The sequence below is a fragment of the Sorex fumeus genome, unplaced genomic scaffold (assembly GCF_029834395.1).
Source record: "Sorex fumeus unplaced genomic scaffold, SorFum_2.1 ptg000098l, whole genome shotgun sequence".
NCBI lineage: Eukaryota > Metazoa > Chordata > Mammalia > Eulipotyphla > Soricidae > Sorex > Sorex fumeus.
This window is the reverse complement of record NW_026606155.1, coordinates 84,696,602-84,711,132: the sequence shown is the minus strand read 5'-3', so window position 1 is coordinate 84,711,132 and position 14,531 is coordinate 84,696,602. Positions and strand designations below refer to the sequence as shown.

General features: G+C 60.0%; 1 protein-coding gene across 1 annotated transcript in view; it reads left to right on the top strand.

The window, feature by feature from the left end:
- Window positions 1-14,531, top strand: part of CCDC9B (coiled-coil domain containing 9B) — a 19,069-nt gene extending 4,538 nt beyond the window's left edge. The window contains 12 exon segments of the mRNA XM_056133965.1: window positions 9,489-9,582; window positions 9,585-9,608; window positions 10,527-10,640; window positions 10,798-10,906; window positions 11,439-11,593; window positions 11,666-11,761; window positions 12,296-12,486; window positions 12,732-12,790; window positions 13,150-13,203; window positions 13,305-13,404; window positions 13,888-13,927; window positions 14,007-14,531. Coding sequence (XP_055989940.1) covers window positions 9,489-9,582; window positions 9,585-9,608; window positions 10,527-10,640; window positions 10,798-10,906; window positions 11,439-11,593; window positions 11,666-11,761; window positions 12,296-12,486; window positions 12,732-12,790; window positions 13,150-13,203; window positions 13,305-13,404; window positions 13,888-13,927; window positions 14,007-14,531 — 1,561 coding nt within the window.

Genomic DNA, 14,531 nt, shown 5'->3' with positions numbered 1-14,531 from the left:
AGTTCTGGGCCCCAGATGCCACCCTGAGCGTGACCCCATAAGCCTGGGCGTTGTGTATGAGGTGGGAGAAGACTCTGCCTGTCTCACCCTGAGAGCAAAGCTCGGCTGGGGTGAAGGCTGGGCCGGCTGGAGCACAGTGGGGAAGGCACTGGCCTTGAACACAGCCTTTTCAGGTTCAAACCCTCTGCCTCCCACATGGTCCCCCGGGCTTACCAGGAGCGATCCCTGAGTGCAGAGCCTAGAGTGACTCCTGGGTATTGCCAGGTATGCCCCACTCCAGCCCTCAAAAGGATATTTGAGACTCAGCGGAGCTACGGCTGTTAGAGAGCCGTCTCTCCCTCCCACCCTGCCAGGCCCGTGCATCTGTTTTACCACTGGGCCAGACTGAACTTGTGAAAAGGTGCTCTCTAACCTATAAGGATTAGGACACATGTGACAACCACAAAATATTGCTGCTTTATATATTGGTAGCTCATTACTGGCTTTACATGCTAAGTTTGCTCTCTCTTACCTAGTTCACAGCTGATCTGGTTTTGACCCCCAGCACCTCATAAGGTCCCTGGAGCACCCTGAGCACTGCTGTGTTGTGCCCCCCCCCAAAACCCAAATACACAAAAATGAAAAATAAAAGCAAGAATAAAAATTGCTGTTATGGGATCAGAGAGGTAGTCCAGCTGCTAGGGGGTTTGCCTTGCATGAAGGCTGACCTAGCTTTGATCCTTTGAATCCCATATGGTCCCCTACATGCCCCCAGGAGTGATCCCTGAGCACAGAGCCAGGAATAAGCCCTGAGCACCCCTGGGTGTGGCCCAAAAACAGAAAATAATTTCAAAATCTTTACATTGAAATATAAATATATTTTTACACACACACACACACACACACGCACGCGTGCACGCCTTGCACACATGGGTTGTTTTCCTTTTGGAGTCCCTGGTGCTCTCTTGCCTTCCCTGACCCATCCAGCTGCAGACACACCCAGAGCCTTAAAAAAAAGAAAAAAGAAAGAAAGAAAAATAGGGGCCACTCCTGACAATGCAGTGTAGGTGTGCAGCTTAGGGCTTGGCCCCAGCATAGTTTAGGAGTCCTGTGGGCCACACCCAGGGCAGGGCAGTGCCAGTATCTCAGCTCAGGGCAGCATTCATGCCCGTGCTCTCCGGCTGAGCCCTCCCTACCCTCCCGGCTCCAGCTCCCTGTGGTCAGTGCAGGGAGGGACAGACAAAACTCTAATGGTTTAACAGGTAGAGTTTAGTTCTCTGTGATCTCAATGGCTTCTTCTTCCCTCTTAGAGGTGTACAGACATGCAACCCCTTTAAGTCTCTTTTGGCTTCACTTGTTTTCCAGCACAGAGCTGGGCACTAAGCTGGTGCCAGGCAAGGCCGTTGAAGTTCATCCACTTGGTGGGCAGACAGAAAGGTGAAAGCACCATGCACCAACCCTGGTACGCCACACTCATACCCTCACCAGCCCCCAGATCCACTTCCAGACTCATCATCAAGTTTTTTGGTTTTTTTCTTTTTTCTTTTCTTTTGCTCTGTTGGGTCACTGGCTCTGCACTCAGGAATTACTCCTAGCAGCGCTTGGGGACCATATGGGATGCTGGGAATCGAACCCAGGTCGGACAAATTCCCTATCCACTGTGCTATCGCTCCAGCTCCACATCATCAGGTTGTTTTTTTGGTTTTTTTTTTTTTTTTTTGCTTTTTGGGTCACACCCGGCAATGCTCAGGGGTTACTCCTGGCTTTGCACTCAGGAATTACTCCTGGTGGTGCTCAGGGGACAATATGGGATGCTGGGATTCGAACCCGGGTTGGCCGCATGCAAGGCAAACGCCCTACCCACTGTGCTGCCACTCCAGCCCCGCACATCATCAGGTTTTTATTCAATTCTTCTTGACCAGTTTCAATCATATTGATGAGTCATGGGGGGGGGGGGTTGTCTCTGTGCACCAGGGCATGAAGCTGTCCCCGACAGTCTGAGGGACAGAGTCTAGACACCTGGAAGAAGGGCTGGAGGGGAAGATGTGGGGACATCAGTGTTCAGAACAGCAAGGGGTAAGTGGGAAGGGACCCTCCTTGATCCAGGGAACCTCTGACATGTGCCCCTGTGGCATGTGTGAGTGGAACCCCCCCCCCACACACACACACATACACACACTTCTTGTTCTCATTTCCTCCCATCGGGATTGGAAAGAAATTGGGCAGGAGGTTTGGGTTTGAGCTGATCTGTCATTCATGACCAGCGCACGCATTGGCTGGAGTAGCTGAATTTGTTCCAAGGCTGGTCTGTTTTCTTGGGACTGGGACCCAGGTTCCCATACACCCATGGGATAACTGAGCACATGCAGGCTGCATGAGTCACAAGACCCACAGCCAGAACAGAGTTGTGGGTCAAAGACTTGGCCTCGGGTATCGATTTTATGACATTATACTCATTATCTTGATTGTGGATTTGTGATGTCTATATATGGGAAACATCACATTGAATCATTTGTTCAGTTTCTGGTATGTCAGTTTGGTCTCGGGCAGAGCAGTAAAAACAAACAACCTAGGAAATGGTTTCAAAAGTGGAAGGGGGTAGGGGCTGGAGCAATAGCACAGCAGGTAGGGCGTTTGCCTTGCACATGGCCTATCCAGATTCGATTCCCAGCATCCCATATGGTCCCCTGAGCACCGCCAGGAGTAACTCCTGAGTGTAGAGCCAGGAGGAACCCATGAGCATCGCCTGGTGTGACCCAAAAAGCAAAAAAAAAAAAAAAAAAGTGGAAGGGGATTGGAGGGACTGTTCGAAGGACAGACCCCCTGAGCATCACCAGGTGTGGCCCAGAACAAACAAACCAAAATTCACCTAAGTGAAGGACCAGGGCGCTAGTTTGAGGTTGTTAAACCCTTGCTTTGCACATGACAGACCCTGTTCAATCCCTAGTACTACATGTGCTCCCCTAAGCCCCTCCGGGAATCACCTCTAAGCACAAAACTGGTTGTGATCCCAAAACAACACCAAACAAAACACAAGCAGAGAGGAGGGATGAGGGGCCTCCCTCATTCCTGGCAAGCAGGGAGGGTGGGATTTTGAACCAGAGCCTCGCTAGCATTGCTGACCTGCCTGGGAGACACGTGTTCTTCCTTCCCCCATCTTGGGGAAGGAGTCAGGGCACGAGAGTTGCGGACACGTGCCCGAAGACAGCGCTGGTAAGCGTCTGGCCAGCCAGGCTCTCATTGCAGGAACGTGCTTCTGAAACATTCCAGCCTGCTTTGGTAACTCAGGCAAAGGGCTCTGACTCCTGGCCGCTGGCCCTTTGCATCCACTCCTCAGTCTGAGGGGGCTGAGGGGAGGCAGGGCGTGGAGGGAGGCTGACGCCACCTGCCACCACAGGCCTTGGGCATCAGGTGACTGAGTGGCTGTGTCCTCACGGCTCCCCAGGCAGTGGAAGGGGTGAGCAGGGGCGGGGGTCACTGCAGGCTGCGGAGAGCAGTGGGGGCTCGTGCTCGACCCGGGGATGGACCGGTGGCTCTAGTGGGGGGAGATGAACTGTGGGATGGGGGTGACAGAAGGCTGGGGCTGCAGGGGCCCAGAGGGGGCTGCCTGAGTCCATACCAGCATGGCACCTGAGGCCCAAGTCCGTCTTCTCGATGCCCCCTGCCCCATCTTTAGGCGTTTGAGCACACAGCCAGTCCTCCAGGCTGTCCCCTCGCCCTGGGCTCTGTCCCTCACCATGGTGAGCACCGTGTCCTGTTGCTGAGGCTTAGAGTCTGGCTGGAGAGGAGGTGCCTCTTCCCCCAGAAAGGCAGCGAAGGCAGCAGAGGGAGCGTTTGGCAGGGAGGGGTTGGTCTCAAGGAGAGGAGAGAGGGGCTAGAGTGATAGTACAGCGGGTAGGGCGTTTGCCTTGCACACGGGTTTGATTCCCAGCATCCCATATGGTCCCCTGAGCACCGACAGGAGTAATTTTCTGAGTGCATGAGCCAAGAGTAACCCCTGTGTATCGCCAGGTGTGACCCAAAAAGCAGAATGAAAAAAAAAAGGAGAGGAGAGAGCCCTTAGCTTCTAGGGGGGTTGCAGATGACTGTGGGGAGGTGTGAACTGACAATGAAGACTGGAAGGCAGCCGTGGGGCGGGGGTACACTATACCTCCGATTCCTGCCAGCAGAGTTGTCCAGTCCCTACTCGTAGGCTGCTCTAATGGACAGCTTTCTAAGGGCATTATGGAAAAGGGGATGTAGGCATGGCTGGAGGCAGCATTGCAGGAACCAGCATGGGGATGGTGATTCAGGACAGGGCTGGCAGGTGGGGGTGCCCCACCTTGAAGACTCCTGGGGCAGGTCACTGCTGGATCTCCTGGGAGAAGTGTGTGCTCTGCCCAGCCAATTCACTGGCCAGCATGTGGGGCCACGGCAGCACGCCTGCAAGGGGCTGTGCAGCTGGAGGAAGAGGTAGGTCTTCCCGGGGAACAGGGTCTTCCTGGCTGCCACATCAGCGCCCCCTGGGCACATAGGGGCTCTTCCCCTCCTGCACTGGCCCCTGCCCCCTCACTCCATGATCTCTGGCAGGTTCCGAGAGCTCCCGTCCTTGTCTTTTGCAATACCCTTTTCCTGCTAAGGTGACAATCCTCCTCCTCTGCTGAGGACTGAGGGGCCATCTGGACACAGGACACTAAAACAGGTTGCGTCCAGATCCCAGGCAGCTGCCTTTGCCCTTGATGCCCCGGACTCCCCCTTTCAGCAGCGCCCTCTCCTGTCTGACCTCTTCTGCCTCTTAGGCTTTTATTTCTTTACTTTTACTTTTTTTTTTTTGCTACACCCCGCAACACTCCTGGCTCCCGCACTCAGGAATTACTCCTGGCAGGACTCAAGGGACCAACTCAGGTAAGCTGTGTGCAAGACAAATGCCCCACCCGCTGTACTATTGTTTTGGCTCCTATTTTCAGTTTTTGGGGGGCCAAGTTTGGGTCACACCCTGCACTGCTCAGGTCTTACTCGTGACTCTGCACTTGGGGATCACTACTGGTGAGACTCAGGGAAACATAGGGGGGTGCTGGGGATCAATTCATGGTTGGCTACATACAAAGCAAGTGCCATAGTCTCTGGGAGGTTCAGCTATTTCTTCAGCCCCTCTTTTTGGGGGAGTTCCCTTGGTGCTTGGGGGAAACAGGCAGTGCCAGGGTTCGAACCCCAGGTGCTCTGCATGCAAAGTTGTCTCTGCAACCCAGATTTGCTCCCTCCCAACCTCCCCTTGCCTTGCTGGAGGTCCTGCCTTCCGCCTACCCCTCTGCCCTGCGCCACTCACCCTTCTATGTCCCTGGAGGACTCCCCACTCCCTGTGCTCCATTCAATCTTGCTCACCGCTCCAAAGCCCATCCCCTGGCAGACTCCTGAGCCCTCTGGCCCCACTGGCTGGTGTGGGTGGTATTGGCAATGCCCCTGCCATGGGACTGGCTTCTCACATCCCTCCCATGCCAGCTGGGACAGTCCGTGGGTGCTGGGCAGCTCAGCCCTGAGCCTCTGTGAGGTTCTGGGAAAACACAGCAAGTCTCCCTTCTATCCACCCAAAGCAGAATCCCAGGGGTTCAGTTCCAAACCAGGCTTCACTGGCCTGCTGGAACTGGGGTGCGGGGGAGGGGAGGGCCAGCTGGGGTGTGTCCAGGAGACACAGGTGGAGGAGTGGGGTCCCAGATCTGCCAACCTCTGCCACCCGCCGCCTGCTGCCCTGGCCCCACTCTTCTCTGGCATGTTGTCCTGGGAGACACTGCGCCCAGAGTCTGACCATCTGGAGACTTCCAGCCCTGCTACCCCCCCCAAACACCGCTGACTCCCTCATCTCTGGGCTTCCTCACCCCCATTCATGAGCCTGAAGGCCTTGGGCTGACCCTGGATGTTCCTCAGCACTGGACCGTGAGCCTAGAATTGGACAGGGGTGTTCAGAGGCAGGTGGGGCAGTCTCTGGAACCTCAAAGGCTGGGCGGGAGGCCAACGATGGCCGGTGCCTGGCACTTTGGTGGGGAACAGATTGGGAAGATTTCTGGGGGATGGAAGCATGAGGAGTGGAAGCCAGGTAGGGACCGAGCTGATCTGGGGTCTCCCTGCTGAGGCCACAATGGCCCCCAGACCACAGAAATGCTTCAGTGAGTTCAGACCTCAGCAGGTGGCAGCTTTTGGACCCCTCAATGGTTGCTGTGGGACAGCCCCACAGACAAATGATGATGCCCTCTGTGATGCCCTTCTCTTGCCAGGGACCCAGGGAAGCAGGATCCTCACCATCCAGATGAGGACCTGAGAGACAGAATGACCCAAAGCCACCAGCAGGCAGTGGAGACTCAGCTGGAACCCACAGCTCAGCCCGCCCTAAGGTCAGGAGGAGGCAGGGCTTTGCCCATTATCAGCGGTCAGTGGGCAGCAGCGCTGGGAAGGGAGGTGTGAGCCCCAGGACCTCCTGCCCTGTCTACTTCAGTCCCAGGGGATAGTCAACTTCCTTGTCCTGCACAGCCTCGGGGCTGTTCCCTCGGGCCCTCCAGGCAGAAGCCCAGAGCTGTGGCCAGCTCCTTCCCAGGGCAGATTCCAGGCCTGCGCACCAGGGACCACCCGCCCGGTCTAAATACACTGCACCCCAAGGGTGGAGCTGCAGGTCCAGCCAGCTGGCTGCCCGGGTCATAAGCAGCTAAGGAAAAGGTGTGACCGGGATATTGGCAGATGTACGGGACAACCGGCCCTGCCCATCCTGCAGAGGGAAGCTGCGGAGGGCAGTGTTGCAGCAGCCAGGCGTGGTGGAATGTGGCGTGTGTGCGTGTGAATGGGGTGTGGGGTGTGGGCGGGGAGGACAGGGCTGGCGCCAACGCAGACAGCCAGGCTTCTTGTCTCATCTGCGCCACAAGCAAGCTGAGTGGTTCGAGCAAAAGGAGCAACGTCTCGGGGCCTCCTCCCGATCAATAAAATAAAGCAGTGGAGAGCCCCCCACCCCGGGCAGAGGCCTCGGAGGAAGCACCCAACCCCTCCCCGGGGTTCTGCTGCCCTCTAGTGGTGGCGCAGAGAACGGGCGCTCCCTTCTCGCTGGGGACCTGGCTCCTGGTTGGACGCTGCTTCCGGCAGGAGAGCCCTAGCGGGTAGTTGCCATTTGAGGCGCTCGGGGTTGTGGACGGAGAGAGACTGTTATGAGACTGTTATAAACAACCCCCCCGCCACACCCCGCGCGCGCGCGTGCACACACACACACACACACACACGCAGTGTACAGAACACTTGGGTTACTCACGCTTGTCCTCATTCCATAAGCCCCAAGGGAGGAGGCTCTGTAGTTTGCAGGGACCCAGTGCCCAGGCCTGGGGCTGTCGAGGCCCTGGGCACACTGTTCCTGCCCTCTGGGAGCCTCTGTGCACTACAGGGACAGAGCGTTTAGACCACAGACTGGAGAAAATGGAGTGAGGCTTGGGACAGGTGTGGCCAGAACCCTGCATCCCCGAGTGAGTGACTGTCGGATTGTTCAGGGCACGTGGGCTTCTGCCTGACATTCTGGGACGTTGTAGCCATTGGTTAGGGTACTCTTCCCCTTTCTCTGCAAGCCCTTACGAAAAACCGGGCTGACCCATGGATGGGGTGGAGAGTGGCAGGGGAGGTCCAGGACCTGAATCTGAGAATCTCACCTGGCTCGGGGCCTGGTATCAGAGATGGCAGAGAGCACTGTGTGAGTTGCGCCTGCCTGTCCCCCCCCTCCTGCACCACCCCTCCCCGTTGGTGCTGTGGAGCCTCTCAGCTAACCAGGAGCACACCTCAGCTGTGTGTGTGGTGGAGGGGTTCTAGGCTGGAACCCAGCAGTCTGTGGGGCAGCACGTGGAGAGGGGGACGGGAGAGGTGAGAGACAGGCCCCTCCAATGCGCCTCTGATGTGTCACTGTTGCCGGGAAGGGACGGGACTGACTCAGTGGGAACATCCGGTGGGAAGGAAGACAGTGAGCGGGTGGCATTTACTTGCAGCGGGATGGGAGCTTTGGGGCGGTGCTCACTCGGGGCTCCGGGCGGATGAGGGGTCAGGGTGATGCTCAGTGCTGGGACGGGAGGGCCGACAGGAGGAGTTGGTGGAGAGGGAGCAAAGCTTGGATCTCTGGCTGCTCGGGAGCAGAGAAGAGTAGTGGGGCTTTCTGCTTCAAAGACAACGGGGATAAGTGGTGATTAGAAATTGGGGAAACTGAGTCCTGGTGAGTTAACGATGTGGGGAATGCAGGGATTGGAGGTGTACTCCCCCTGCTCTTTGTCCGGACAAGGCCAGAAAGCGGGGGGAGGCGTGTAGCTTGTAACTACTAAAAGCAGAGAATCTGAGACAGGAGCAGATTAATCCCCTTCCAGTGTTCCCTCTCTACTTTGGACCCCATCCTGCCCTGACTCCTGGAGGCACCATTCTCAGGTTTAGGGAGATTTGGAGAAAAGCAGTCTCCCTTCTTGGGGTGGCAGAGACAGAAAGGGCCACCGCTTTGCCCAACTCTCAGCAAGGGCAAGAAGGCCCAGAGTGTCAGAGCCACTGTGTCAGAGCTGGTCATGCACACGGCTAACCTGGGTTCATCCGGACATCCCACATGCATATGGTCCCCCGAGCCCTGCCAGGAGTGATTCCTGAGTGCAAAGCCAGGAGTAACCCCTGAGTATTGATTGCCTGATGTGGCCCTGAAACAAAAAACAAACCAGGGGCTGGAGCAATAGCATAGCGGGTAGGGCATTTGCCTTGCACGTGGCCGACCCAGGTTCGATTCCCTGCATCCCATATAGTCCCCAAGCACTGCGGGAGTAAATCCTGATTGCATGAGCCAGGAGTAACCCCTGAGCATCGCCAGGTGTGACCCAAAAAATTAAAAAACAACAAACAAAAAACAAACCAAGAAGTGCCAGAGCGGGGGTGGGGGGTGGGGAATGGGGGTAGAAAGATAGTGGGGGGAAGGGGGGAAGGGTCAGCCTGAGGCACTGAGGTGAGGGAAAGCACCCCAGGCCTGGGGCAGGAGACTGGGTGGGGTGGGAGAGCATCTTGTGAGTGGCTGAAGTGCAGGGAAGACGCTGGAACCTGAGGAATGAGTGAGTAATGGAGGTATTCGAGGTATGTGCAGTATTTGGGGACTAGTGGAGTTGTTTGATTCCTTCCAGTGAAACGAGTGCTGGTGGGGAAAGTGAGAGGGAGTCCCTTTGGGGTGCCCGAATCTCGGATGGAGGCAATGGACTGAACCGCAACCCCCCCAAGACTTTCTCATAGCACACATCTGATCTGCAGCAGGCAGGGGATGGGGTGCCGCGACGGTCCCGGGGGAGGGGAGGCCAGGCAGGAGCCGCCAGGCCCGATGTGTCCCGGCCAGTCTGTCTGGGGACGCTGGGCAGGGCAGGGAGAGGCGCGGGGCAGGGCCAGCAGGCGCCCCGTCCCTGGTTCTGTGAGTGGCTGGTGGGGGCGGTGGCCGCCGCCGTTTCCTGGCCGGGAGCCCAGGGAGTCTCGTAATCACAACATGATCTCGTGTGCGAGCCGAGCTGGCAGGGAGAGGCCACAGAGGCCCGGCTCCGGCTCCGGCTCCGGCTCGGCTCCCTCGGTTTCTGGCTCCCCTGGGGCTGCTCTGGAACTCTCTGGTGCTGCCTGCCATGCACTCAGCTGTGAGTGGCGCCTCGCCCCTTCTGTGGGGGGCTGCTTGGGTTGCGGGGGGTGGGGGGGAGTGCAGGCTGGGCCGCCGGGCAGTCGCTCTCAGGGGGCAGCTGGGAACAGCTGGGCCCTGGAGGAAGAGGGCTGTGCCAAGTTGGTGGGAGAGAACCGGAGAAGCCAGGGGCCCCCTAGGGACCCCCGAGACAGGGAGGGGCTGGGTGTCTCCCTCCAGAGGGGCTCCTGGACTGGCCTGTCCTGTCCTGTCCGGCTGCCTGCAGCTCCGGCTTGGAGGGCCCTTGGAGGGTGAGAGGGGCCCTTCCCCACCCTCTGGACACAGGCCGGGGTGTGGGGTCTGGGAGCTGGGCGCCCGGGACGGCCAGGGCTGCCCTGTTTTGCTGTAGCTTTAGGCCTGGGAGTCAGACTGCTCCCCCTCGACCTCCTGAATGCCCTGGCAACACCCCAGTCCCAGCAGGTTCGGCTGCCAGAGCCATTTATAACTCCCCTCCAGGCCGGCTCAGCCGGGCTCCCTGGGGAGTGGGAGGAGGGGCGAGCCTAAGACAAGGCCCTGAGTGGAGCCTCTGAGGGGACAGGCAGGTGGGGGCTCAGGGCCTCTCCTGAGCCCTCTCCCCCTGGAGCCCCTGCGCCGAGTCTAACCCTGTTCATCCAGGGTAGGAGGGATAGAATGGCGGGCAGGGCATAGGACAGTGGGTAGTGCACTTGCCTTGCACAGATCGCTTCAGTTTGGTCCCCAACACTCCTGTATGGTTCCCTGAGATCTGCCAGGGGTGACCCCTGAGCACAGGGCCAGGAAGGAGTAAGCCCTGAGCACTGCCGGGCGCGGTTCTAAAACAACAACAAAAGTGTGGGTGGGTGAAGGTGAAAGCTGGGAACTTGACTGGCAGCCCGGAGTCTAGACCCCCTTCCACCCGCAGGGGCCTCAGCGGGCCGAGTCCCACCTGAGCAAGCAGCAGGAGAAGGATGCGGAGCTGGACCGCAGGATCGCTGCCCTCCGCAAGAAGAACCAGGCCTTGCTCCGCAGGTACCAGGTGAGCGGCAGGCGGGCTGGCGCGCAGGGTTGGAGATGCACGCTTGCATTCTACCCCGCTGGTTCTGGGTGCCCCGCTGGTGTTTTGTCATGGGGGCCTGTTGGCATCAGTGTCTGCCATGAGGCTGCCACGATGCTGACCTTGTGTCCTCCTGCAGGAGATCCAGGAAGACCAGAGGCTGGCAGAGCAGGGGGGTACGGCCGGATCCCCTACTGAGCAGCTCCAGCCTGATGGCCTCACCATCACCATCAGCCAGGTTCCAGGCATTAGCCCCAGCGGGAGACAGGGCGGGGGCCGGGGGACAGGCACAGGGGGACAGACAGCTGACCCGCTCATCTTTCTTGCTGATAGCTCTGGGGTGCCCGTGTTACTCCATCCCTCTGTCCCCAAGGCATGCCAGCCGAAAACCCACCGAACAGCGGCCCCTTTACCAGCCCTACCTGCACCTTTGCCCCTAAGTAGAGCACGGGGTGCCTGTGAACCCTCATTTCCGGGGGGACGGAGAAGGGCGGCTGGAGGCCAGGAGTAGTGTTGAAGGACAAAGCGGCATTGTGAGGCCTGTGTGAGCCCCAACTCAGAGGGGGTGGCGTCACCCGGGCATCCGGGGTCCAGGGTGGCCCCAGGCCCTGACTAGTCTCATGCCACTGGCATGTGGGTGCCAGGCCAAGCCAGCAACTCTGTAGGCATGCCCAGGAAGGGCCAGTGCGGGCACCCAGCCAGGAAACCACTCGAGAGCCAAACCCCAGCTCTGGCCTGCGCTGCCCTGGGACCAGGGGCCTCAGTGGCTTGTCCTGCAGGGGAAGCGGGTGGTCAGCCAGAACTGGGTGCGCCGCCTGCCCGGACCAGGAGCGGCCGAGGACAGTCTGGAGGATGACGAGGCGGCGGGCCCAGCCGGGGCTTTCTGCTTGGGCGAGCGGGTGGAGCTGGCGGTGACGATGGAGAACAAAGCCAAGGTGAGCAGACCGGTAGGGGCGTCGGGGGAGCGCCTCCACCTCTGTCTCTGCCATACCGCCCGCCCACCCTAGGCCAAGCGGATTGTCAGTGAGAAGCCTCTGGGAGCCCGGAGCCAGGGCACTTGGGGCCAGACTCAGCCAGCCAGCAGCTCAGCCTCAGCCCGGAAGGTACTTCTCCAGGGGCAGATGGGATATGGCTGCCCCGTTGGAGGGAGGCACAGATGTCCCCCCATCTGTGGCGACATGCAGCCCCCCAATAAGAGAATTCCCATCCCCTTCCTCTCTGGCCCCACCGAGAGATGGGGTGGACAGGGGGTGGTCAGCCCTTACCTACCTGGGCTCTGGAGGAAAAAGAGACGTGTGTGTGTGTGTGTGTGTGTGTGTGTGTGTGTGTGTGTGTAGGGACTGGCTTTGTGCCAGGTGTAGCCTCTAGGTGGCAGTAGCTCGATACTGGAGGCAAAACCTCCCAGGACTAGCCCTGCCCTATGGCACACAGGAGAAGGATGCCCAGAGAGCTCGGTGTCCCCCAAAGGTTCTGCTAACAAGCGGGTCAAATATGGGCCCACAGACAGTCTATCAGAGGCGGTGCTTCTTTTGGGGGGATGGGGGCAGCCCGGAGGAGGGGAATCCTGGCTCTCCAGCTCGTGCTGCCCAGCGCTGCGGGCACCCACCCTCTCAATGCTGAGGTCCTTCTCCTTGCAGGCTGCTCGGGAACCCTGGAGTCCGGGCCAGGGCGCAGGCCTGGGGTCCGGCAGGAGCCCCCCAGAGGTGGGCTGGGACTACGCCCAATGGAAGCAGGAGCGGGAGCAGATCGACCAGGCGCGCCTGGCACGGCACAAGGACGCGCACGGAGAATGGCGCCGCCCGTGGGATCTGGATAAGGCCGCGCCCATGTGGGTGGTGGGGCCGGGCAGGCGGTAGGGCAGGCGTGTGGGTGGGGTCTGGTGGAACCGGGTCTGGGCACCCCGGGGTGGGGATCAGCTTGGGCCCTGGCTCAGGGCTCTCTGTCCCCTGTCTTCCTTGCGCCCACCCTCTCCCTGGAGAATTCGTGTCTGAGTGTGGCCGTGTCCCTGGGTATGGTGTCACAGCCTCTGTCCCCCCTGCCATAGTAGCCGGACCCCCTTGTCTGTCTATGCAGGGCACAGCACTTCAGCAAGCCTCGGGAAGAGGGCCTGGCCAGGGCGGGCAGCGCCAGGGGTGAGCCCCATGCCCCCCAAGCCCGTTTTCTCCTTGGCTTTCTCCCTCCCCGGCCCAGTCTGTCTCCTGATTGACTCCCGTGACCCCACTCTCTGCAGTGATGTTCCTGCAGTCTGGGGGGCGGGCTGGCGGAACCCTGCTGGGGTCCCTGGAGGGAATGGCTGGCCCCTTCACTGCCTGGAGAGTCACTCCCCTCCCCTCAGAGGTCCGAGGCTCTGGGACCCAGCCTCGCTGCTCTCTGGAAGGAGCCAGAGCCCTCCTCTGGGCCAAGAGGATGGATGACAGTTTCAGAGTCCTGGAAGAGTGGGCGCGCGGGCTACAGGAACCCCACCCTTGCCCCATTCCCCTTGCCTCTTTAGGTCCTAGGAGCCCCCGAAAGCTTCAGCCCTCACTCTCGCCCCCTGGTGGCAAAGGTGAGTTGGGTCAGGCAGAGCAAGCGGGGTCCCGCCAGCTGGTAAAGAGGCCAGACTGTCAGGGGCCCCTTTTCCTTCAATGTGAGGACCCTCTCTTGCAGGTGGCACTCCTCGGGGTGGGCAAGCCGGCAGACCCTCTGGGGCAGCAGCCCCCCGCAACAAGGCCTGGGGGATGGAAAGGCTGACGGGTAGAGCCCGCAGGTAACGGGTGGCCAAGGGTCTGTTGAGGGGGTCATGTGGGTTCCCCTCAGCCCCGTCTCCTGGCTCCTCCTTGCCCTGGAGGGGGGGCCTGCCCTGTCCAGGTTCCTGCTCCAGCTCCCAGCTGAGAGCGCCTGGTGGCAGGTTAATGAGGTGCGGGAGAGAAGGTGGTAATTACAGCAGCTGCTTCCCCGGGGAGCGGGGCAGGCGGGCCTTTCCCAGGCTGTGCGGGCAGGGACATGCCAGGAGCCCCCAGAGAGCTGCAGGTGCTGCGCGTGGCCATAAGCAGCAGCTGGGGACCCGGGAGGGCCGCGGTGGGAGGTGATCCGGAGAAATGGCTGGATTGGGGGCCCGGGGCCAGCGTCCCGGGGGGCTCCTTCTGACTCGCCTTCAGCTTCTCTCTGGGGATCTGGGCGACCAGCCACTGACCTGTGAGATAAAGTGGGGGGTGGAGAGTAGGGTCTGCCACGCGTTGTGTTTCCACAGGTGGGACGCGAAGGAAGACAAAGAGCCCGAGAGCCAGGAGGTGGGTCCCTGGGCACAGGAAGGGGAGGACTCGGGCACAGGCCTGGACTCGCCGGCAGCAAGCCCACCTTCTGTTTCAGAGAGGCCAGAGCAGAAACTCGGAGGATGAGAAGGTCAAGCCTCAGAAGCCGGGTGGGCCCCCGGGGCCAAAGCCAGGCAGCCCCCCCAGCCCTTGCCCGGCTTCCACAGAGGGGCCAAAGGAGGAGTCAGCAGCCTCGCCGGCCACCGCAGTCCCTCTCTCGCCACCACGCACTGACCTGGCTCCCCTCGATCTTTCTCTCGGAGGGGCCAGTAGCCTTGGGTCCAGGGAGAGCATGAGTGTGCTTGGTCCTAAGCCGGGGGCCCAGGAGAGCCCCGTGACCCAGCCTGGGGGTTCCGAGCAGCCCTCTGGGTCGAGCGTTGCCCCAACCAGGCCCGAAGTCCAAACTTGCTCTGAGTCACCAAGGGGATCGGGGTCCCCTGAGACCAGATCGGACAGCCAGGCTGACGCCCAGCAGGGCCTGGCACCCCGAAACCGGCCCACCAGAGGGTCTGGGCAAAGGACAAGGGGCACGGAACGGGGGAGAAGCAGGACGGGAGGTCCTGGCCACGCAGGGAGGTGCTGA